Source organism: Oryzias latipes, chromosome 5, assembly GCF_053564925.1.
Source record: "Oryzias latipes strain Hd-rR chromosome 5, Olatipes_Hd-rR_3.1".
NCBI lineage: Eukaryota > Metazoa > Chordata > Actinopteri > Beloniformes > Adrianichthyidae > Oryzias > Oryzias latipes.
In genome coordinates, this window is record NC_136241.1 from 35,389,639 (window position 1) to 35,414,943 (window position 25,305).

The following is a 25,305-nucleotide window of genomic DNA, read 5'->3' on the forward strand; positions in this document are numbered from 1 at the left end:
AGAAGCTTCTGGAAAGATTTAATCTTTCTTACGTTCACTGTTCTGACAGTCGGGATGAAATCACAGAAAGATGCAGCTAAATAAGTTCCACCAATCACTGAGGACGATCTTCACATCGCTGATGTACAGGAAACGACCCCCACCGCTGCGTCTTTACCTGCTTCAGGGGGGTGAGGTGAAAAACTGAAAGCTTTCTGCGGCCTTTCCAACATGCGCATGTTTCCCTGCAGAGAACTGAGGCCTGGAACCTGCGGCGGATGCAGCAGAACCGCAGACCTCCTTTAATACTGTTCTAGACGTCCCTTTACATTAAGAGGGGAGACGTGTAAAAGACAAAGGTGTTACCTGCACATGTGGGAAGATTTGTGTTTAAAAAAATAAATTATTACCTTGTTAAACCCAAAGTAAAACATTTCCATTCACGCCGTCCCTTTACTCCAGTTCCTGAGGCTGTCCAGCAGGGGGCAGTGCTGCATCAAGGCCAGCCTGAGGGACTGCCAACTTTTCTTTTTGAAGGAGTACAAATGGACACATCTGATTGGCTAACACGATCTAATCTGGATCTATCAGATCCAACAGGAGGTCATTAAATATGCTGACCATGATTCTCAATAGATAACGACATACAAATATATATATATATATATATATATATATATATATATATATATATATATATATATATATACACACATATATATATATATATATATATATATATATATATATATATATATATATATATATATATATATATATATATATGTGTGTGTATATGTATATGTGTATATATATATATATGCACATAAAGATATCTATATGTACATATATATATATGGGTGTTGAACTTTTGAGGCAGGGCAGAGTTAAATTAACTCCATACAGTCAAACTTAACCCCCAAACACAAAGTACACGCCCGTTTGTGTACATAAACATATACAGCACATGAAAATACTCTCACAGGACGGCTGGTGTTCCCCGATGTTTTAGGGATCGCTAACAAGTTTCATGAAACTGGGGGGTTCAGCTGCTCCTGGGGGGTTCTGCTCGTTTCCAGATCCTTTCTTTGGTAAGAACAAAAAGTTCAGAACTGTTTCCAGAGGAAATGCTCAGAATTTACACAAACAGATAAAAACTTTTTAAAAACATTCAAACAGCCTTTTTTCAAAAACAGTTTGTGGAAATTTAGTTTAGTTTTTTTTCTCTCGACCCGTTTTTCTTTTCTTCTTTTAAATGTTCGGTAGACGACGATAAAACGACTCTTTCCTGCCGCGGATCCTTTCATGAGATTTGCTAACAACCACAGACGTGTGGATGAACCAGCTTTGGTGGAGCGTCATGGAGGGTCTACCTGCAGGAGCAGCGCCCCCCCCCCCCCCCCCACCCAAACAGATCTACTTCCTGTCCTCCACGATGCTGGAGGAGGAAGAGCTCCCCGTCCTTCCTCTGCCCTCAGAGTACCGCATTAAAGGCGCATCCGCCAGTCCGGGTTTGGATCGAGTGGAGGGAACAAAAAGCTGAGGAGCAGATTGGAGGGAGGGGGCTGGACGCTCTGTCCTGCGCCGCTGTCAAGCAGCTGCTGCTGTCACCAACATCTGTCTGTCTACCTCTGTGAGGACCGGCTTCCTAAACGGGTCACTGTGCTTCTACCAGAGTTCTGGAGGTTCCGTCTGTAAATTATCCTAGAGACGGTCCGGTGCCTTTGGCGTCTCCTCCACGTTTCCCTACAGCTCTCAGGGTTCGAGCTCTAATTTTTCTGCGCAGTAGAAGCAGAGAAGGAAACAGTGAAGCTGTTGTCGTCCTCCTGGAACCGCTGCAGTACAGAACCGGATTCGCACACAGACATAAAGCGGGCCGTGACTTCTTACTGCCAACATGACAGTAGACGTGTTCGTGACAGGACGGTTGCTATGGTAACAACAAAAACGAGCAGGACGCAGCGATAGCCACACGTCCCGTCTGGCCTGCGGTGGCTGACGGACGCGGCGAGGACCGGCTGGACGCCGCGCTGGAATGCATTTATCAGGAGAGAAAACACGGAGAAAGGGTTCTTCATCTTTACAGCAGCGGTACGACAGTGCCCCCCCCCCCCCCCCCAGCTGTTGCTGTGGTAACCTGACTGTTGAATGCCCGTGTTGCCATGGTGACATCGAAAGGTCTCAGTTCTGGAGAACATTCCGGCCCGACCGGGACCGTTTTTCAGAAAATGACTCGGCGCCACAAAGGTGGTCGTTGCACGGCCCGGCGCGTCTCTGGGGGTGGGGGGTGTTTATTTGAAAATGGGCGGCGGTCCTTTTAAGGACACGCCCACACGTGAGCGCCGCTTCTGAGCTACGGCAGGTTCTCCTCTCGAAGGCTCTCCAGGATCTCGATCAGGCTCTCGAGTCCGAGCATGTAGCCCCGGTCCGGCCCGTCGTGGACGGCCGTGTCGCCACGGAAACCCTTGAAGGTGGAGTGGGCGAAGTCGATCATGCGAAGATCCACCAGTGGCAGCTGACGGTGTGGCGGAGGGGAAACCACGCCCGGGGGTGTGGAGGAGTCCGGATGCGGGTGAGGGAGGGGGGTGCGCGGGGTGACGGATGTCTTGGTGGGTGGTGTTGGAGACGAGGTGGGCGGGGCCACAGGTCCGGTCCCCTGGAGCGGCGGAGGGCCCTGGTCTGAGTTCTCGCTGGCGCGGCAGCGAGCGTCGGCGGCGCCGGATCCGGAGTGTGGCTCTGAAGGCGCTCCGGGGGGGCGCTGCTGCTGTCGGCCTGGGGGGTGTCCAGGTTTGGGGGTCAAAGGTCCATAAGGTTCCTGAAAAACCAAACAGACAGAGGAACATCAGGACCGATCCAGGTCCTGGAGGAGCGGCAGAAAGTTCTAGTTTCCACGTTTCAGATCTTCTAATGTTCAGAACGAAACACCTCAAAGGCCAGACTCTGGTCCAGATCCAAACCTGGATCCAGACCCGGATCCGGGTCCCATAACAGTTCCATGAAAGAAACCAACACCTCTAAACTGAACTCTGGTCTCTTCACTGACAGATGCCGGTCCTCCAGGGGGGAGGAGAGTCCGTCAGTCCACTTCCTGGTGAAACTGGACCTTGCTCTAATGGGAACATCAATTCCTGAAAGCTACTCTCAAATCGGAATAAAAAACTTGTAAATGATTAATACATTTTCCTCAATAATGATCACAAAATGAAAACAGGAAGTCTGACGTCGTCCTCGCTCCTTCTCCACTAAACTGTTGTTGGAGTTCAGCAAACATGATAAATACTTATGATTATCTGGATGGAATCGTTAAAGATAAAATGAGCATTTAAAGGAAATAATTTACAACAGTTTTAGGGAAGTTACATGTTTATGGTTTCAGTCCTGCGATCATCTGAAATGAATAATTACATGATTTCCTGTAAGGATTTGCATTGCTGACTGCAATACTTCATGATAAAATCAAATGTATTTAATGTCTTAAAACACAGGAGAAGATGGTTCAGTGTTTAAACAGCAACAGGACGTTGATGTTAATCCTTCTGGTTTGTTCAGTAACTGGACAAACGTCGGTTCTTGTTTCAGAGAACGTTCCACAGAATCATGAGGTTCTGGAAACCTTTCCGGGTCTCACCTTCCCCTCGTAGATGATGAGCAGGGAGGAGGAGTAGAAGCGGTAGGAGGCCTGCTTCTCCAGCACCGCCTTCAGACGCCGAAGCTTGCTCAGGATTGGCTGGAAGAGGTCCCGCCTCAGACACCTGCCGTTGTGCAGGTACTGGTAGAGGGCCTGGCGGAAGCCGTCGCTGGACAGGCCGCGGCCGTAGTACTTGTTCCTGCAGAGGTAGTGGCCGGTGCTGGGCTGGTACACCTGCAGGGAGGGGGGGACCCGGATGTTACCGGACAGACGGAACCAGAACTCGTTGCAGCTACACGCAGCGCTGCCCTCACCTGCATGCCGCACACTCTGACGCCCAGCGTGGCCGACGTGCTCTGCTCACATTTCTTCATCTGCCGCGCCGCCTTCTCCTCGGAGGCGTCGTCTCCGTGCTGCCGCGTCCCCATCTTCAGATCCAGGATGCAGGGGAACGAGAAGTGATGGACCACGTTCTCCAGCAGCAGGAACTCTGGGTACCAGTTAGGGAATCCACCAACACGCAGAACCACAACAGAACCCAGGCAGAGCAGGTTGGAGGGCGGAGCCAGAAGGTGGAGTGAGGGCTGCCCGCTGCCCAGCAGCTGCACTCTTCTCTCTTTGAAGCTGAAGATCAAAGGATGACCTTTGACCCGACGGAAGCCTCCTCTGTGCGCCTGAGTCTGGGGTTGTGTCTGAATTCCTTCCCTACTCGCTCTATAATGCTCCATTTAGTGCGTTCTCCATTCTGTAGTGCTGTCCGAATCTACAATGCCAAAATCCAGGGCCCTAGAAAAGTCCCTGCAAAAAACTAGTGTGCATCCATGCTTACTAGATTATATAGACCACAATGCATTGCGTCTGAACATTTCTTACCAAAAAAAAATGTATTTAAATGTTTTTTTTTTACAAATAATCAACATTTTAATCTTCAAAAGACAGTGGACTCATTAAAAATTGTTGCCAAACACTCATATTAATTAGATTTTAACTTTGTGAAATCGATGATGTCATATCTGCCGTTTCAAAAAAGAAAAAGTAGTGAGCTTGGAGTCTGAATAACTTAAAATTCAGGGCACTACATAGTATTTTAGTAGTTAGGGATTAGGGCGGGAATTCAGACACAGCCTGGGTTACACACTGCAGCACACAGTGGGCGGACCACTCCACCACAGTAGCGGGGACATGGGAGTCAGGAGGAGATGTTCCTCCCTGACACTGACAGCAGAGCGCCATCTGAGAGCAGACAGCAGAGCGTCACAGCAGTAAAGGCAGAAAGGCGTCTGCGGGCGGCGCCAGGTAAGGGAGGATACTGAAGAGTTTGCGATCCTTGGACTCGGACCGCATCCGGCTGAGCTGCTGTTTGTGGCAGCGCAGGCTCCACGGGTTGTGGCTGATCTTCTCGGACGAGATGCCGCTGTTCCAGTCCAGCATCTGGAAGGGAACCTCCGAGTAGATCTTGGTGTCGATCCTTGGACTCTTCAGCTCTGTCAGACTGCAGGAAGAAGAGGCTTCGGGGTCAAGACTTTCAAAATAAAAGACTTTCACTTTTGCAAACAGAAACATCATCAAGTTTTTCGTTTTTTTCACCGCAGTAAAAAAATCACATCGATGCAGACATGAAGAAAGGAGTCGGGCTGAGTTTGTGCATCACGTTTCAAACCAAAGGCAGGTAAAGAGTAAGAGCTGATGGGTGGAGGCTATGCTGAGGGGGGGGGGGGGGGGTCAGCATGTTCTCTGATTCTGAGCTGACTGAAGGCCTGTCAATCATCTCTGTCACATGCACAGAGAGCAGTGGTCACGCTCTGCCTCCTGCTCTGAGGGTGGAGCTGCTGAATGAGGTGAAGCTCCATTCAAAGGAGCTTGGGGGGTTGGGGGCGTGGCTTTGTTTGTTCAATTAAAGCAGATTTTACTTGTTTACAGTTTTATTAAGTAAACATGGTTTAGTGAACAGAAATTCTTTAGTGGTGCATTATGGGTAAACGGTTTATCTAAGCTGATCTCTTCTATGAGCCTGATTCTGACCTGGGGGGGGGGTTCAAACCCTCCCCACAGTTTGCCGTTTGACCTCCTTTCCTTAAATTATATCTTACTTGTCGGAGGAGTCATTATCATGCGCCTCCTTCCTGTCGGCCCGCTCCTCCTTGTGCTCGGAGGAGCAGCGGTGGAGGCTGCGGCGGGAGTGCTTCCTCCTCGGCTGCTCTCTCTCCTGGGGGTCTCGCTCCTCGTGCTCCGCAGCTCCGCCCTCCATGTTGCTCTCCACGTGGGGGTACGCCACCAGGTTGATGTATCCATCACAGTCCCCCTCAAAACACACTAGCACCACCCCTGATGGAGCAGACAAAGTTCAGAGAGGGGAAGAAAAAAAAGATCTCCTCCAGAGCGGCAAAGGACGCGGAGCAGTGGAACGCCACGGGCGTGGTCACGCTCCTCCTTCTGCAGGTCAGATTAGAGGAGTCGCCACTCGAACCGACCAAACCATCCAAAGGCAGGACTGAAACAGGTTAACATGTCACAAATGTGCAGCGAAGGACGTAAACCGCAGCAGCTCTTCAAAAAGCTTGACTTTTCAAAGTAAAATTCAAGTTTGAAATCCTTTCATCTGGAAAATAAAGGTTTTCTACTGATCCTTTAGTGTCATTTAGCTGCATTTTTGTGGTGTTTTTGCAGCTTCTGGTCACTGCATGTGCACATCTTCAGGGTTTGACAGATCTCCTCCACCTCCTCAGAAGATCAGAGGACGGCTGGAAGACCTTCGCCTCACGCCGAGCAGCACTTCAAATGTAAAGTGTTGGTATGAAACAGAATCAAACCCCAGAGCCTTTAAATGTAGGGGGGGGGGCTAAATCCCCTGTGCTCAGATCAACAGCTGATTCCAAAAGTCCTTGACGGAGAAACCTCAACAGTCTGACACTGGAGGGCGAGGGATTAACGTGCGACAGGCAGCGGCGTCGCTACACGACAGCTGAGGAGGCTGACGGACAGACAAGAGCGGAAAGCTGAGACCTTTTCATGAAGAAACTGCTTTCATTAGGCCAAAATTTTCCCACAAACAGGACAAAAACATCAAATCATATTCAGTCAGCCACCAACTGTGCAAGTTCTCCCACTTAAAAAGATGAGAGGCCTGTCATTTTCATTATAGGTAAACTTCAACTATGAGAGAAAAAATGCAGAAAATCACATTGTCTGATTTTAAAGAATTCATTTGTAAATGATGGTGGAAAATTATCAAGATCAACTGAATATATTGTTACATACTCTTTGTTGGCAATGACAGGTGTCTAACATTTTCTGTAAGTCATCACAAAGTTTTAAACTGTTGCTGGTAATTTGGTCCATTCCTCCATGCAGATCTCCTCTACAGCAGTGATGTTTGGTCCATTCCTCCATGCAGATCTCCTCTAGAGCAGTGATGTTTGGTCCATTCCTCCATGCAGATCTCCTCTACAGCAGTGATGTTTGGTCCATTCCTCCATGCAGATCTCCTCTACAGGAGTGATGTTTGGTCCATTCCTCCATGCAGATCTCCTCTACAGCAGTGATGTTTGGTCCATTCCTCCATGCAGATCTCCTCTACAGCAGTGATGTTTGGTCCATTCCTCCACGCAGATCTTCTCTAGAGCAGTGATGTTTGGTCCATTCCTCCATGCAGATCTTCTCTAGAGCAGTGATGTTTGGTCCATTCTTCCATGCAGATCTCCTCTAGAGCTGAGATGTTTGGTCCATTACTCCATGCAGATCTCCTCTAGAGCAGTGATGTTTGGTCGATTCCTCCATGCTGATCTCCTCTACAGCAGTGATGTTTGGTCCATTCCTCCACGCAGATCTTCTCTAGAGCAGTGATGTTTGGTCCATTCCTCCATGCAGATCTCCTCTACAGCAGTGATGTTTGGTCCATTCCTCCATGCAGATCTCTAGAGCAGTGATCTTTGGTCCATTCCTCCATGCAGATCTCCTCCAGAGCAGTGATGTTTGGTCCATTCCTCCATGCAGATCTCCTCTACAGCAGTGATGTTTGGTCCATTCCTCCATGCAGATCTCCTCTAGAGCAGTGATGTTTGGTCCATTCCTCCATGCAGATCTCCTCTACAGCAGTGATGTTTGGTCCATTCCTCCATGCAGATCTCCTCTAGAGCAGTGATCATTGGTCCATTCCTCCATGCAGATCTCCTCTACAGCAGTGATGTTTGGTCCATTCCTCCATGCAGATCTCCTCTACAGCAGTGATGTTTGGTCCATTCCTCCACGCAGATCTTCTCTAGAGCAGTGATGTTTGGTCCATTTCTCCATGCAGATCTCTAGAGCAGTGATCTTTGGTCCATTCCTCCATGCAGATCTCCTCCAGAGCTGTGATGTTTGGTCCATTCCTCCATGCAGATCTCCTCTACAGCAGTGATGTTTGGTCCATTCCTCCATGCAGATCTCCTCTACAGCAGTGATGTTTGGTCCATTCCTCCACGCAGATCTCCTCTAGAGCAGTGATGTTTGGTCCATTCCTCCATGCAGATCTTCTCTAGAGCAGTGATGTTTGGTCCATTCTTCCATGCAGATCTCCTCTAGAGCTGAGATGTTTGGTCCATTCCTCCATGCAGATCTCCTCTAGAGCAGTGATGTTTGGTCCATTCCTCCATGCAGATCTCCTCTACAGCAGTGATGTTTGGTCCATTCCTCCATGCAGATCTCCTCTACAGCAGTGATGTTTGGTCCATTCCTCCATGCAGATCTCCTCTACAGCAGTGATGTTTGGTCCATTCCTCCATGCAGATCTCCTCTACAGCAGTGATGTTTGGTCCATTCCTCCATGCAGATCTCCTCTACAGCAGTGATGTTTGGTCCATTCCTCCACGCAGATCTCCTCTAGAGCAGTGATGTTTGGTCCATTCCTCCATGCAGATCTTCTCTAGAGCAGTGATGTTTGGTCCATTCTTCCATGCAGATCTCCTCTAGAGCTGAGATGTTTGGTCCATTCCTCCATGCAGATCTCCTCTACAGCAGTGATGTTTGGTCCATTCCTCCATGCTGATCTCCTCTACAGCAGTGATGTTTTGGTCCATTCTTCCATGCAGATCTCCTCTAGAGCTGAGATGTTTGGTCCATTCCTCCATGCAGATCTCCTCTACAGCAGTGATGTTTGGTCCATTCCTCCACGCAGATCTTCTCTAGAGCAGTGATGTTTGGTCCATTCCTCCACGCAGATCTTCTCTAGAGCAGTGATGTTTGGTCCATTCCTCCATGCAGATCTCTAGAGCAGTGATCTTTGGTCCATTCCTCCATGCAGATCTCCTCCAGAGCTGTGATGTTTGGTCCATTCCTCCATGCAGATCTCCTCTACAGCAGTGATGTTTGGTCCATTCCTCCATGCAGATCTCCTCTACAGCAGTGATGTTTGGTCCATTCCTCCATGCAGATCTCCTCTACAGCAGTGATGTTTGGTCCATTCCTCCATGCAGATCTCCTCTACAGCAGTGATGTTTGGTCCATTCCTCCACGCAGATCTCCTCTACAGCAGTGATGTTTGGTCCATTCCTCCACGCAGATCTTCTCTAGAGCAGTGATGTTTGGTCCATTCCTCCATGCAGATCTCCTCTAGAGCAGTGATCTTTGGTCCATTCCTCCATGCAGATCTCCTCTACAGCAGTGATGTTTGGTCCATTCCTCCATGCAGATCTCCTCTACAGCAGTGATGTTTGGTCCATTCCTCCACGCAGATCTTCTCTAGAGCAGTGATGTTTGGTCCATTCCTCCATGCAGATCTTCTCTAGAGCAGTGATGTTTGGCCCATTCTTCCATGCTGATCTCCTCTAGAGCAGTGATGTTTGGTCCATTCCTCCATGCAGATCTCCTCTAGAGCAGTGATGTTTGGTCCATTCCTCCATGCAGATCTCCTCTACAGCAGTGATGTTTGGTCCATTCCTCCATGCAGATCTCCTCTACAGCAGTGATGTTTTGGTCCATTCCTCCATGCAGATCTCCTCTAGAGCAGTGATCTTTGGTCCATTCCTCCATGCAGATCTCCTCTACAGCAGTGATGTTTGGTCCATTCCTCCATGCAGATCTCCTCTACAGCAGTGATGTTTGGTCCATTCCTCCATGCAGATCTCCTCTACAGCAGTGATGTTTGGTCCATTCCTCCACGCAGATCTTCTCTAGAGCAGTGATGTTTGGTCCATTCCTCCATGCAGATCTTCTCTAGAGCAGTGATGTTTGGTCCATTCTTCCATGCAGATCTCCTCTACAGCAGTGATGTTTGGTCCATTCCTCCATGCAGATCTCCTCTACAGCAGTGATCTTTGGTCCATTCCTCCATGCAGATCTCCTCTACAGCAGTGATGTTTGGTCCATTCCTCCATGCAGATCTCCTCTACAGCAGTGATGTTTGGTCCATTCCTCCACGCAGATCTTCTCTAGAGCAGTGATGTTTGGTCCATTCCTCCATGCAGATCTTCTCTAGAGCAGTGATGTTTGGCCCATTCTTCCATGCAGATCTCCTCTAGAGCAGTGATGTTTGGTCCATTCCTCCATGCAGATCTCCTCTAGAGCAGTGATGTTTGGTCCATTCCTCCATGCAGATCTCCTCTACAGCAGTGATGTTTGGTCCATTCCTCCATGCAGATCTCCTCTACAGCAGTGATGTTTTGGTCCATTCCTCCATGCAGATCTCCTCTAGAGCAGTGATCTTTGGTCCATTCCTCCATGCAGATCTCCTCTACAGCAGTGATGTTTGGTCCATTCCTCCATGCAGATCTCCTCTACAGCAGTGATGTTTGGTCCATTCCTCCATGCAGATCTCCTCTACAGCAGTGATGTTTGGTCCATTCCTCCACGCAGATCTTCTCTAGAGCAGTGATGTTTGGTCCATTCCTCCATGCAGATCTTCTCTAGAGCAGTGATGTTTGGTCCATTCTTCCATGCAGATCTCCTCTAGAGCTGTGATGTTTGGTCCATTCCTCCATGCAGATCTCCTCTACAGCAGTGATCTTTGGTCCATTCCTCCATGCAGATCTCCTCTACAGCAGTGATGTTTGGTCCATTCCTCCATGCAGATCTCCTCTACAGCAGTGATGTTTGGTCCATTCCTCCATGCAGATCTCCTCTACAGCAGTGATGTTTGGTCCATTCCTCCATGCAGATCTCCTCTACAGCAGTGATGTTTGGTCCATTCCTCCATGCAGATCTCCTCTACAGCAGTGATGTTTGGTCCATTCCTCCACGCAGATCTTCTCTAGAGCAGTGATGTTTGGTCCATTCCTCCATGCAGATCTTCTCTAGAGCAGTGATGTTTGGTCCATTCTTCCATGCAGATCTCCTCTAGAGCTGTGATGTTTGGTCCATTCCTCCATGCAGATCTCCTCTACAGCAGTGATCTTTGGTCCATTCCTCCATGCAGATCTCCTCTACAGCAGTGATGTTTGGTCCATTCCTCCATGCAGATCTCCTCTACAGCAGTGATGTTTGGTCCATTCCTCCATGCAGATCTCCTCTACAGCAGTGATGTTTGGTCCATTCCTCCACGCAGATCTTCTCTAGAGCAGTGATGTTTGGTCCATTCCTCCATGCAGATCTTCTCTAGAGCAGTGATGTTTGGTCCATTCTTCCATGCAGATCTCCTCTAGAGCTGAGATGTTTGGTCCATTCCTCCATGCAGATCTCCTCTAGAGCAGTGATGTTTGGTCCATTCCTCCATGCTGATCTCCTCTACAGCAGTGATGTTTGGTCCATTCCTCCATGCAGATCTCCTCTAGAGCAGTGATCATTGGTCCATTCCTCCATGCAGATCTCCTCTACAGCAGTGATGTTTGGTCCATTCCTCTATGCAGATCTCTACAGCATTGATTTTTGGTCCATTCCTCCATGCAGATCTCCTCTACAGCAGTGATGTTTGGTCCATTCCTCCATGCAGATCTTCTCTACAGCAGTGAATTTTGGTCCATTCCTCCATGCAGATCTCCTCTACAGCAGTGATGTTTGGTCCATTCTTCCATGCAGATCTCCTCTAGAGCAGTGATGTTTGGTCCATTCCTCCATGCAGATCTCCTCTACAGCAGTGATGTTTGGTCCATTCCTCCATGCAGATCTCCTCTACAGCAGTGATGTTTGGTCCATTCCTCCATGCAGATCTCCTCTACAGCGGTGATGTTTGGTCCATTCTTCCATGCAGATCTCCTCTACAGCAGTGATGTTTGGTCCATTCCTCCATGCAGATCTCCTCTACAGCAGTGATGTTTGGTCCATTCCTCCATGCAGATCTTCTCTACAGCACTGATTTTTGGTCCATTCCTCCATGCAGATCTTCTCTACAGCAGTGATTTTTGGTCCATTCCTCCATGCAGATCTTCTCTACAGCAGTGATTTTTGGTCCATTCTTCCATGCAGATCTCCTCTACAGCAGTGATGTTTGGTCCATTCCTCCATGCAGATCTCCTCTACAGCAGTGATGTTTGGTCCATTCCTCCATGCAGATCTCCTCTACAGCACTGATTTTTGGTCCATTCCTCCATGCAGATCTCCTCTACAGCAGTGATTTTTGGTCCATTCCTCCATGCAGATCTTCTCTACAGCAGTGATTTTTGGTCCATTCCTCCATGCAGATCTCCTCTACAGCGGTGATGTTTGGTCCATTCTTCCATGCAGATCTCCTCTACAGCAGTGATGTTTGGTCCATTCCTCCATGCAGATCTCCTCTACAGCAGTGATGTTTGGTCCATTCCTCCATGCAGATCTCCTCTACAGCACTGATTTTTGGTCCATTCCTCCATGCAGATCTCCTCTACAGCAGTGATTTTTGGTCCATTCCTCCATGCAGATCTTCTCTACAGCAGTGATTTTTGGTCCATTCCTCCATGCAGATCTCCTCTACAGCGGTGATGTTTGGTCCATTCTTCCATGCAGATCTCCTCTACAGCAGTGATGTTTGGTCCATTCCTCCATGCAGATCTCCTCTACAGCAGTGATTTTTGGTCCATTCCTTCATGCAGATCTTTTCTATAGCAGTGATTTTTTGAGGCTGTTTGTTGAGCAACACAGACTTTCAACTCCCTCTAAAGATTTTCTATGGGGTTGAGATCTGGAGAGTGGCCAGGCCACTCCTGGACCTGAAATGCTTCGTTACCAGTGTGTTTGGTATCGTTGTCCTTCTGAAAGACCCAGCCAGATTTCATCTTCAATACTTATGGGGGGAGGTCTTCACTCAAAATCTGACCATATGGTCAGATGGGTGGGGGGACATTATCAGTGGTCTTGCATGTCTTCCATTCGTTTTTAGGTGACCAAATACTTGTTTTACAGCATCCTTTACAAATGAAATGGTTAAATAAATCCACTTTTCTGGATTTTTCTTTCTCATGTTCTCATAATGTAGTTGAGGTTTCCCTATGATGAAAATTACAGGCCTCTCCCATCACAACTGGTGGCTGACTGAGGACTTTTTGGCCCCATTGTGTTAGAGAAGCTTTAGGTTTGATGCTGCAGCAAAAGCCTGGAAGGAGAAAAGCACCTGAAGCAGCAAACAAAGACAAATAGGAGCAATGGATGGATTCAGAAAGGGGCTTCCAGCAGCTGTCTGCCTTTGGGGATTGAACCTGCAGGACAATGGAGCGGCAAGACGTTCAGGACTCTTGGAGGGAGGAGGAGCAGCAGAGAGTACAGGAGGAGACGCAGCCCCACTGCAAACACCATGAGCGCTTTGGAAGTAAAAGTGTTATCTATGATCACAAACATGCGGCAGCTGATCCGACTCCTCTGATCAGATTGATTTGTCGGTGAATGTTTACACTTTTCTGACCCTGAAACTTTTTCCACCAATAGAGGTTTGATTCAAAACTTTATCTTTCGTTTTCATCTGTAAAACTACCAACGACATTTTAGATTATTTTGGTGGCTGAAGTCGACCATGGCTATGAATAGAATATAAACAAACTGAATTAGAAGGAAAAAGACTTTACTGCTGTCTGTCAGGAAAAGGTGTCTGTGCTGAAACCGCTCTGTTCTGCAGAACTGAAAGCTTAAAAACGGCTGCTCTACCTCAAAGTCAGACCTTTGGCCTTAAAGCAAAGTGTTTAGCAAAAGCCAAACAGCATATTCAGACAGCTGAAGCACAGCGGGGGGGCGAGGATATGCAGGCGTGCGACCTGGACGTCCCGCGTCACCCAGCAGACCTGGATAGAGAAACTCCAGGCCGAAGCAGGACGGACCTGCAGAGATGACTGCTGGAAGCCCGTCCGGCTGACGGATCCCATCAGAACACAAACACTGAGGTTTGAGGTTCTGTTTGGGTCCGTTACTACAGCAAAGGAGGGGAAACGGTTGAAGGAGGTTCTGCTGATGAAGAGCAGAGCTGCAGCAGCACGTCACCTCCATGAAACACCTCTGCTTCCTTCCTTCTCCACCCAATCAATCAGATGCTCCTTTTTCCTACAGGCTGAGACTCACTTGAACGTGTCCTCCTCTGTTGAACTAAATCAGACATTTATGCTCTTAGCTCTCAGGAAGCTTTGAAATTCCTTCATCTCACCTGTGACATGCTCTAGGCCGACAAACCAACCACTAACCCTGATGAGAAAAAAGCCGATTCCCACCTGAGCAGGTGAGTTAATCAGATGACTGCTGTTATCAGATCCAGCCTATCGGATGACACTGTTGACACGATCCCAGAAACCCACATTTGTCTGCAATGATATGGTGGTTTTAAGGTTTGGAAGCTCCTTTGTTTGATTTACAGTATATTAATGTTTTATTCATTGATGGGGGGTTTGCAGGATCTCCGCAGCCGTTGATGAAGACGTTGGTGTCCCTGCAGATGTCCACCTTCATCCTTTCTTCCTCCAAAGACCAGATCTCTACGTCTGTGTGATGCTTCCGTCTGAGGAGGAGGAGCACTTTCTGGCATTTCCAACGTTCTTCTGCTAATATAACAGACTATTTTCATTCATCTTTGTTGTTTTATGTTGAAACGGGACGTTTCCTCTGGAGGAGGGGGCGTATGGAACTGTTTACCTTCTGCTTTGGTGTTCTGTGCATGACAGGTTCATGACGTAAAGAGACAAATGGACTTCTGGGTGTGTGAATGAAAAGGAAAATAAAGTATTGCTCCTCTACACCCAAACGTGTCTCTGAGCTCCTTATTTTACAGATGACACTCCGCTTTACCGACACTGAACCCCAGAAAGACGGCTACACTGACAAGAATCTGGTTTTGAGTCTCTAAAAAGTTCAGACATTTTTTGAAACCTATTCTGAAATAAAGCTTCACAAAACGCTCCACATCTTTCATCTTCAAGCTAGGCTCCGATAAACAGACAACTTTGCTGTAGCGGGTTGAATCTATTTTGTAACTTTGACTTTTTTCCTGTAAGTGAGGAACAAAAACATATTTATCCTCCTGAATGTTTTTCTCACCGCAGCCCTAAAACTCCATCGTAGACTGAGGCTTTGGCCTCGACTCTCACATTCCTCCAACGTTTCTTTATGTTCCAACACCAAACAAAACAGACACACCAGGTCTGGAGTGAACACCCCCCCCCCATCAGAAGAAATCTGACGCCACAGAAACGGGGACGACATGAAAACAAGCCTTTGCTGGAGGACGACATCCCACCTTTGTACTCTGGAGTGAACTCCTTCATCTCTGGAGGAAGAGACTCGTAGAAGCGCTGCTCCCTGCTGATCAGAGGCTTGCACACCGTGTGGTCGTCATACCGCATCATACTGGTGTGACCCCCCACCTGCAGCAGAAGAGAAGGAGGGGTGAAACCTTCACGCAGAAGATTTGGTTCCAGTGTCAGGTTTCTCTCATCCCATGGGGACAGATGAAAATGTTTGGGAGACCCAGAACATTTACCCCCCCTCCCCCAAAGTGACGTTTGGGTCGGAAGACATCAACTAGATATCAGGAAATAATCAGTACAATTATGACCAAAACAAACACGAAGCTTTCTATTTAGATGGGTATTATTATTGGCATTCATGTCAATATAGTGGTCCATTGCAACAACACGGTTCATCTCTCACAGTCTTGCAAATCTTTTTCGGAGCATCCTTTGATTTATTTTTTACAGCGCTCTGTGTTCCTGATTGGCTGTAGACCTTGTCAATCAATCTCCTCCGTGCCATGTCTGCTCTACTGAATGTCTTCATTTTACATAAACCTTTGATTGTAGGCGGATCTTTGTTTTTAGTCTTCAATCCTGGTCTTTTTTCTATACGCGTTTGAACTTTGAGAGTTTAGAGAAAAATGTGAGAAAATGTTCATGTCTTTCTGAGAAAAATGAGTTTTACTGCGTTGAATATCTAGAATTACAGCAAAAACTACTTTGAAAACATTGTATGTGGAAGTGTCACCAAATACACGTTTTTTTGGGAGAAGTTAAAAGGACAGTAGAAAAAATAATCTCAAAACAACTTAGATAAACCTGCGGCTAAAACAAATGTACTGCCTTCCTTTGGAAAGAATAATGTATATTCATCAAACCAAACAAACTCCTGTTTGAGAGAATTTGGGGAGCCGTTCTCAATTATACTCAAAATCTCAACAGAGTTGAATTATGCTTATGAATCAGGCTTTTAATGAAGGAGAGCTGTGGCGTCTCAGAGAAGAGAAGCAATGTTCATTGTTAGGTTTACTTTTATGTAATTATTCTTTTTATCTGTTTTCATTGGGTGTAGATACTTGTTTTGAGTCAAATGTCATAGGATTCAGCTTTCTTTTTTTCTTTTTTATAAAGGAAAATGTAACTAGTATTATTGAAGTTGCTGCGTTGACATGACTCATTCTAGAATTAAAAGTTGTGGGGAAAAAAGAAGAAAATTACTTTGCAGATTTAGCCTAAAATGGCTTTTTTTTAACAATAAATGAGGGAACGTTTTAAAATGACCCTGTAGAAATGTTTTGAATGTCCCTCTAACATTTTCCCGCTCAGCCTCACCTGGTGGATGAAGGGCTCCAAAGGAACGCCCCCTGCTTGTGGCTGAAGTATAGCTCCTCCCCCTGGCCCTGCCCCCTGTATCTTGCTGTCCATGTTGTTGGTGTGAGGGAGGCACATGGCTCCTGGCGGACGCACCGCGCTTCCTCCTGACAAATATGAAACAGATACATCCGTATGGCGTTACTCTGCCCTCCTGCTGACCACTGCAGGCGGGCAGAAGGTCGTGAAGGTCACACCTATTTAACTAAAGCAGGTAATCCCATCAGAAACAGGGTTGCTGCAGCCAGCACAGCTGATCTGGGTGTTTAAGATCTACCAGCATTTTCATTTATAGCTTGGCAAGCGTTCAGATAAATATTAACGTAAACAAACATGTAAATGAGCAAACTCAGTGACCTCAAACTGTAAGAACCAGCCGGTGCTGGCGTCAGAGTAACGGGACGGCGTGCTCCTTCACTCACCCTGGGCATGGGCTCTAGTGTGCAGTGGTGTGGAGGGGGGGGCGCAGGGCACCACAGGCTGCTGGGAGCGCACGCCGGCCCCCGGGGGAGGCGGCGCCAGACCGGAAACCCACCTTTGTAAGCCTCCAATCAGAGCGCCCCGATCCACCCACAGCAGAGCAGAGAGCCAATGAGGACAGATGGTGGGGGAGCGAAGAGGGCGGGGCTGCGGGAGATGCGCGTGTCCACAGCCTCACCAAGCTGCAACGAGACAACACCCGACAACGTTAACATTTCAAACAGTGGGCTCCTAAAAATCCCGACAGCGATGAAGATCCTCCTCCACAGACATCATGGAAAACCTCTTTGTGATCCCTGCTGCCAGTTATCAGGCATTTGCACACTAGAAGGGTCAGCAGGATGTCTTTTTAAGGTCGTCGCTCACTCTGCTCGCATGTGAAGTCTGTGTGCTCCTCGCCGCTGCCTGACTGTTAGAGATGATACTTAAGGATTCTTGATTCTGTCCGATAAAAGTTATGATGATGATAAATCATGTCATAAAATGGTTACAGTAGAACAGGGGTGTGATTCTATAAGCTGGCTTCCTGCCACTCCCTTTCAAACAATCTTTGATTTAATGTCTAATTATCCTAAGTTTGTTACGTATTTGTATGAATGTATAACTGATGATTGATTTGTTTTGTGCATTATTCCTATTTGATTGCTTGAAATAAACCATTTCAAATGAAAAAAAATCAAAACCAAAAATGAGGAAATTAGATAATCGCAGTGAAGTTTGTGTGGACGTCCTACGATCACGTGCACGCCCCACGCGTGCACCACTTATGTACGCTCAGTAGGGAGTCAGTACTCACACCTTACCAACGACGTTAGGACGCCGTACCACAGCGACACCCGTACGTCGTAAGTGCGTTTAGCTTCCATTACACTCATCACACTCACAACGATGGTACGTTCCATTTTCGTGATGCAATCCTCCTTCAGTTTGTTTTTTCAGATTTTCCTTCCAGGAACTGTCCGCTAGTCTAAACCGAAGCAGAAGCTGAACAGGCTGACGGGAACGGCGGCGTGGAGACCGAGTGGAGGAGACCAGAGGCCCACTAATGACACAGGCCAGCGTTTCCAGAGCCAATATCTGCTTAGAATCAGAGGTTCTGCAGGGCTCATCCACCAGGGAGAGCTCAGCGTGAGCCCACAGACTCAAACACACAACCTCTCCAATCAGAAGAAAAGTGAAAGGAGTCCCACAATTACACACAGACACACAACAGGGGTGCAGCTTTACCACAAACACTGAGCATGAACAAGAATGACTAACGGCTCTGTGTAATGACTCAACTGTAAGTTCATGAGTTTAATATTTTTGGAAATAAAAAAGACTGAAAAGGACTTTCAAGTGAATGTTTAAGTAATACTTCTGTCTTTCTTCTGCACTTTTACCTTTTCAAATAAAAAATAAAGAAAATGTAAAAGAGAAGAACATCTTTGTGACTCCACTCTTGTTGTTAGACACCTTCAACCTGAACTAGAACAGCAGTTTTTGTTAAAAGAGGCCAAACATTTTTAAATCCTGACATTCAGGCTCTGATGTTCTCGCACTAAAGCGCCAATAGATCATTTCAAAAGGATTGTGACTAACCAGAAAAAGCAACAAGCATTTAATAGAAAGCCAAAAATAGTTTTAGTCTTACTTAGGAGTGCAGCATAAGTTACCATGGCGACCTAACCAAGCCAACCGTTTGAAAACTCTCCGGTTCATCTGTGCATCTCCCTGCAGTCAGTCCCTTTCCAAACAAACATCTCTAATCTGCTCCTACGTCCAGCTAGGTGTGACATCTGACCTGCGGGGCCAACCAATCGGCTGGGAGGATCAGGATGAGCGTATCTTACATCACCAGCCGTCACCGTGACAAAGCCGCTGGCTGAATGATTAAGCTGCTATTTCAAACCAAATGACTGTCGGTTTTTGAGTCCTCCAGCAAGTCAGACATGACAGAGCCAATTATGGACTTCCAGGAAGGTCTAAGAGCAGAAGACGGTTGGTCACTGCCGTGTTGAAGGAACGGGGTCGCGCTGGATTTGCTGCATGTTTCTCATCTTCAGAGTGAACCGTAGATCTGGTGGAACGGCTAAGAACTGAAGAGATTCCCTCCAAACAGAGCCTCATTTCTCTTCTGCCTCAGCCTGGTGGACCAGGGGTCTCCAAGCCTCAATGCCACGCCCTGCTGCTTCCCACACGTCCCTGCAGATTACCTGCATCAGGTGTGCTGCACCCGGCAGGAGCAGCAAAGGCTCCGGAGGAGGAAAAATAATGAAAATCCACTCCTCCTGAGGATGGAAACATCTCACAAAGACTTCTTGAGGGATAAAATATGAATTTAATATAAAAACAACTACATTCAACCCTTCAGCAAATGTTTATATAAAAAAAAGACAGATGAGACTTTAGTTCTAGAAAACTGAGGTCTGTTTATCTGCAAACGACAGGCCATAAACAACCTAAACATCTGGACTCCATCAAACATCTGACATTAGTTCAGAACCTTTTCAAATAAAAAATAAAGAAAATGTAAAAATAAAATAAAGAACATCTTTGTGACTCCACTCTTGTTGTTAGACACCTTCAACCTGAACTAGAACAGCAGTTTTTGTTAGTTCAGACTTAAATAGGAGAGAAAAACTGAAGTACTAATGACTTAATATTGATATTCTTAATAAATACTTTATCCATCCACCATTAGATTTCATGTACTTATAGTTGGGTAAATAAACGGCACCTAAAGTCCTTAAAAGGTGTTTTAGTTTCACGATGACCACGCTCCTTCAGGGTTTTTCCTTTAGTTCAGCAAACACACCTGCCTCACCTGCCTCACCTGCCTCACCTGCCTCACCTGCCTCACCTGCCTCACCTGCACTCATTTCATCTGAAGTCAGCTATTCAACAACAAACACACCAGCAGCAGTCATCTGGACAGGAACGCCTCATCCAGGAGAAAGCAACAGGAATATTTATAAACTTATTATCCAGAACTTCAGAGGGAAAAACACGAAGAACAATCAGGAATTCATCTGTTTGTTTCTATTTCCTCTCAACCTTCAATTCTCCTTTAACTGAAAGACTTAGCAGCTTCACTAAAGCAGCCTTTACAAGAAGCAGAGCCCTGATAAATGTGGGATTAAAACAACATTTATTCTAAAGTTTTCCTCCTAAACCACTTCACCACAGAGTGAGGAGCAAAAAGAAGCAAAACACCTGCAGCTTTCAAAGAAAAAGGTCAGGTGCATTATGGGTCAGATTACCTGTCCACAGTTTTTAGTGTGTTTCACGCCAAAAGAACTGGTTTTCTAAGTAAAACACAGAAAATGATGGCCATCAAAGTGTTTATGGATCACACACACAACCTTCACTGGATAACTAACAATAATATTGGTTTAAGCGATCCAGACAATAATAAGGAGAATTCCACAAACAATGAAAGAAACTACGGTTGATGAGCAAAAAAAGGTTATTAGAACTTGAACTTCAGAAAAAATTTACGAAAAAACACTTGGATTATCAAGAAGATATTTTTTTAAAAAGTATCCAGATCCAGAACGGCTCTTCTGACCGATAAAATGACGGAGGAACAGCTGTTTGTTTCTCTATACACGTCTCTTCCTGTTTGGAACGGCAGGGGGGAGGAGTCACACAGTCCAGGTGTCAGATACAGTCGATGGTCCGTGCACACAAATGTTTTTTCAATATATACAAAGGTTTTCATTTTCTCCACAGAATTACTGGTGTGCTGCTACAGACTGATGGTACACATCTCAGAACCGGCACAATAAATCCCAAATGTATCGTTATCGCAATATCAAGCTGTGTAATATGCATATCGCAAAAGAAAGTGAAAATCCCAATAAATGGTGACCTTAAATGTGCTAAAACAATCTTATGGCAGCTTGAAGTATTTAGCGAATAAAATAAATCAATGAATGCAATTGACCAATCAGAGGGAGCCTTTATGTTGGTTGCTTGTCTCCAATGTAGCCTAGTTTCATTTGGAGGATAATTTAAGGTATGTCGACTCTTATTTAAATTAAACTGCAGTGAAATGCAAATGATTTCTTTGGTTGTTTTGCAATGTGTTCAATTATCGCAAGTCCTATTGTCATTGCGATATTGCTCACTAATATCAGGAGTTTTCCTCATATCGTGCAGCCCTATACTCCTCTATTACTGTCTGTTTAGTTGTGATCGTTACTCTCTATGATCAAACGTTGAACTCTCATTTGAAACTCTTCATGATCTAATCATTTCCATCCGTCACACATCAGAGCATTGCTCTTCTCTTAAATATGACACGCAGTGACTGGAAGGCTTTCTGCATAAGATGACGTCATAAACGTTGAAGGATTTGTCCTCGTCTTCCTCTTTTCCTTCAGTGTTTAGAGAATCACAGACATCAACTATCAGGCTGAACAAACAGCAGTCTGGGTTTGGACATGAATGTAAATGTTAGAGTGTTCTATGGAGCATAAACTGCAAAAACCAAAATACAGTCAAAGGATTTCCAGCACGGCCCCCTCCCCTAAAACAAAACATACTGCAAGGTCACCACCTTCATCACATCACGTTTGTCATTTCTGCTGCATCAGTGAAGCAGAAAGACGCAAAACACGGGCTGGAGGCGGCGACTGATGACAAACGCATTTTTGTCCTGGAATCGGTTCATTGTTTTCCAGAAACCAGAAAACGCCAAGTTTGGACGACGGCTACTGAGTGCACTATAAAGGGCGTTCGCCATTTTGACCTGCATAGATGTTCACTAGCGAATATAGACCACAATGCACTGCGTTTGCAAAATTGATCCAAATTGACAGTGAATTCATAAACAGTCTTTGTAAAAAGTTCTTTAGGTTTTTACTCCAGGACGTCATATTTGGTGTTTAAAACAATATAAATCCAGGGCACTAGATAGTTCAGCACTACATGACCGTTTGAGGGTTATGAAGTAGTGGGGGTGGGTGTCCAAGAAGCCAAAACCCCGTAGACTTCTAGAGAGAAATAAAGAGCTGTTGCTCAGTTGTTTTATCGGTCAGAAGAACCATTCTGGCTCCAACATGGCGACGTCCGTATTGTGAAAAAAAATGGGTGAATTGACTTCCTTTATTTGGAGTTGGAAGTAAACCGTTTCCTATAGGTCTTATATATAGACAATGGTCCCATTTAACCCTGATCCTGCTGCTTTTCATTGGTGAAACACACCTGATTCAGGTATTTAGCAGGTGCATAGATGAGGAGGAGAAAAAAAGCTAAAAGTCTACGATGAAGAGGAGATTCTAAAGGAAGCGTCTAAGTTCTTCTGGAAAAAAGGCTTCACTCATTCAAAATAAACAATCAAAGGGTCAGAAGAACACGTCTGCCGTCCCTAAATAAATATCCCCTACTGGGAACACGCAAACACAGCTGCTGCTGTTGTGTCAGGAGACACAACAGCAGCAGCTGCTGCACCACAAACACACACAGCAGAACAATCCGTCCTGTCAACCACCCAGGTGAGAAGACGCATCACCTGAGTCAGGCGTCTACCATCTGGGATCTTTGACACCACAAACCTGAGACTCTGGAGTTTCCACACGACTCCCATGTCAGCACGCCGCTCAACCAAGACACTCATCAAATTAACCATCCCGATCCCGTCACTGATGTTTCTGAAGTCCACACTCTCCTCATGTTAGGAGCGGGAAACCTTCTAATATCAGAAATCAAACAGTCACTCACACCAAAACCCCCCTTTCAGGCGTCAGTTCGGAGCTTCTGTCACAGCAGAAGACCGTCTGTCTTGTCCCACCAACGTCTTCTCACGGATTAGACCTCAGCATGCGGGACTAACTCTCCTGGTTTAGGAACATGCACTGCACATCCTGGAGATTACACTGCATTCCACCTTAAATCCACCCTCTACAACCACAACCTTTAACCCACAGACTTTCAGGAACACGTGTGTCTAAGAAAACACCAATTGAATCACAGCAGAACTTTTAGACATGTTTCCAAACAATGAATGTAAATGATTGAATCTATGCTGTGCAGATACTATATTGACACCTTTTTAATGTTTTCTCAGCTGTTTGTAGACTAAGTAACCATCTTATTAAAGATATTCTCCTCTGACATTGATGCCATCTAAAGATAGACGCCCGAAAGCAAAGCTATGACCTGTGAACAGCAGATAAGGTGTTTATTAACGTGTTGTTTATCCTATTATATGGCCATAAATGAGCTAAAATTAGCCTGCAAGCCTTGAACCAGGACAGACCTCTATCCTCCACCGCGAACCCGCAGGAACCCGCACAGAACCGCTCTCTGACAGCCGAGGAACCGAGAACTCTCTAGATTCCTCAGAAACGCCTTAACTTTTATTTATGAGTCCGCCTTTTCCAGAGAAACATGCTAATAAAACCGAACTGCACCCAAACAAACAAACACTTTAACGCCATCTCCAATGCCACATGATCATGATGTCACTCGGTCTGCGGCTCCAGGGAACTTCTGGGACCCACCTCTCGGTCTGTCAACGACGTGGACCCGCCGCGCGGCTCTCCGGTAACCGTGCGGCGGGCTGCCGTCAGTCCTCGGTTCAGGACGGGGTCCGTTAGCCGCTGTGAGTACGCGGCGTCTTGACCTTAGCCTGACAACATTCCCGCGAGCTAACGCGCCTCCGGTCCGGTCCGGAGACCTCCGAGCCGCTTTGTGGGTTTGGTCCAGAGCTGCCGCCGCGCTCCACCCTCTCCCGCCGCTGCCCTCCGCCTCATACGGACGTAAAGTCGGGCGTTACGGGCTCTGCCTGCCGTTTCAGTAGCCTCCTATGCTAACCGCTAGCTGGCTACAATTTGTTACGCAGTCGTCTGTCCGGTTAGACCACCTCCGACGGAAACCCACCTGCATCCCTGCTGGGCTCCTCCGGGGTGTTTCTGCGGGGATCCTTACAGACCAGGAACCTTCACGGATCTCCAACCCGGCGCTTAAAGCCCCCCACAACGAAGAAAAACATCCAGAGGCTAACGTCACAACACTGAAGCTAACGCAGCCCGTCCGGTCTCAACGGCTTTTAGCGGGGCCGGCGCTTTGGCGCCACCTATAGTCTGTAGATGGAACTGCAAAATGTCATCTGCAGGCCTCAACACAATGTCAACACCTTTACCTGAATGAATGTACATCTATCTATCTATCTATCTATCTATCTATCTATCTATCTATCTATCTATCTATCTATCTATCTATCTATCTATCTATCTATCTATCTATCTATCTATCTATCTATCTATCTATCTATCTATCTATCTATCTATCTATCTATCTATCTATCTATCTATCTATCTTAATATTTAGCATTTGGTTTAATGCTTAAGAGGTAATTTGAAAAAATGTTGGTAAATTCCTAAGACAAACATCATTTTTTACATTAAAGGTTCTCGCATTTCAATAAAAAAATAAAAGTCAAAGTCAGCTTTATTGTCAAATATGCTGCATACACATGACATGCAGCACAGATGAAATTACTTTCCTCTCGCCCCACAAGCAGCTTCTAAAATAACAATTATAATAAGCAATCTAAACAGTGCAAAAGTGCAATGAGATGGTTAAAGTGACAACAGGGCTGAGAACAGTAAGTAGATGAGTCGGTAATGGCAGTCTTTGGTGAAGATGATCAAATAAAATAATAATAAAAAGGTAAATGTTGATTTAAATTATTTTTTTAAACATTTTGTTCTTAAACAGCTGCTTGCATAAGTGTTTCAATTGCACTCTGACATGTTTAACAGGGTCTTTTTTTTGTATTCTTACTCAACTTAGTACAAAAAAGCCCAAAAAACAAACAAAATTGTTTTGATTTTTCAGTTCTTGAAAAAATTGATTAAAGTAAAACTTTCATGATAAGTTGCTAAAAAAATGTCAGAACCAAATTTTCTGTTTCCTATATCTACTAATAATGATAAAAACAAAAAATGAATCTGTTTAATGATAAATTAAGGAAAATAGATCATAAATCAATACATGCTCTTGTTTTGTGCATTTTTATAGAACTGTGCATTCTAGCACAGTCTTGGCCTCCACTTTAGTCATAATGACCAACATTTCTTCAGTCTGAACATTCAACTTTATAAAGTTAGCAGGAATAAGCAGGTTAAAAAGCTGATAAAAATGTTTACAGAGTTCCTGGTCCAGATGAGTGATGAAGAGGAGGCAGCGAAATGCATGAATCTGTCTATTTCTAAAAAGACTAATTTGGTCTTCACTTCACCAAAAAATGAGTGTGATCAGAAGACAATG

The 25,305-nt window shown here is 45.9% G+C and overlaps 1 protein-coding gene across 3 annotated transcripts; it reads right to left on the reverse strand.

Moving 5' to 3' along the window:
• Window positions 1-4: 4 nt before the first annotated feature.
• On the reverse strand, window positions 5-24,087 carry ip6k1 (inositol hexakisphosphate kinase 1). 3 transcript variants are annotated; one of them, XM_023955340.2, is made up of 9 exons: window positions 23,914-24,087; window positions 16,989-17,228; window positions 16,528-16,673; window positions 15,201-15,327; window positions 5,698-5,932; window positions 4,918-5,099; window positions 3,922-4,097; window positions 3,608-3,841; window positions 5-2,794 (listed from the first exon to the last, which is right to left on the reverse strand). In XM_023955340.2, exons 3-9 carry the CDS (start codon window positions 16,642-16,644, stop codon window positions 2,333-2,335), a joined length of 1,533 nt encoding a protein of 510 aa, XP_023811108.1. In that variant the 5' UTR covers window positions 16,645-16,673; window positions 16,989-17,228; window positions 23,914-24,087; the 3' UTR covers window positions 5-2,332. The 3 variants fall into 3 exon arrangements, with proteins under 3 accessions (XP_023811108.1, XP_023811109.1, XP_078804276.1); XM_023955341.2 differs by lacking the exon at window positions 23,914-24,087 and adding an exon at window positions 23,535-23,794; XM_078948150.1 differs by lacking the exon at window positions 23,914-24,087 and having other exon boundaries at window positions 1,093-2,794; window positions 17,102-17,233.
• Between the last annotated feature and the right edge of the window lie 1,218 nt (window positions 24,088-25,305).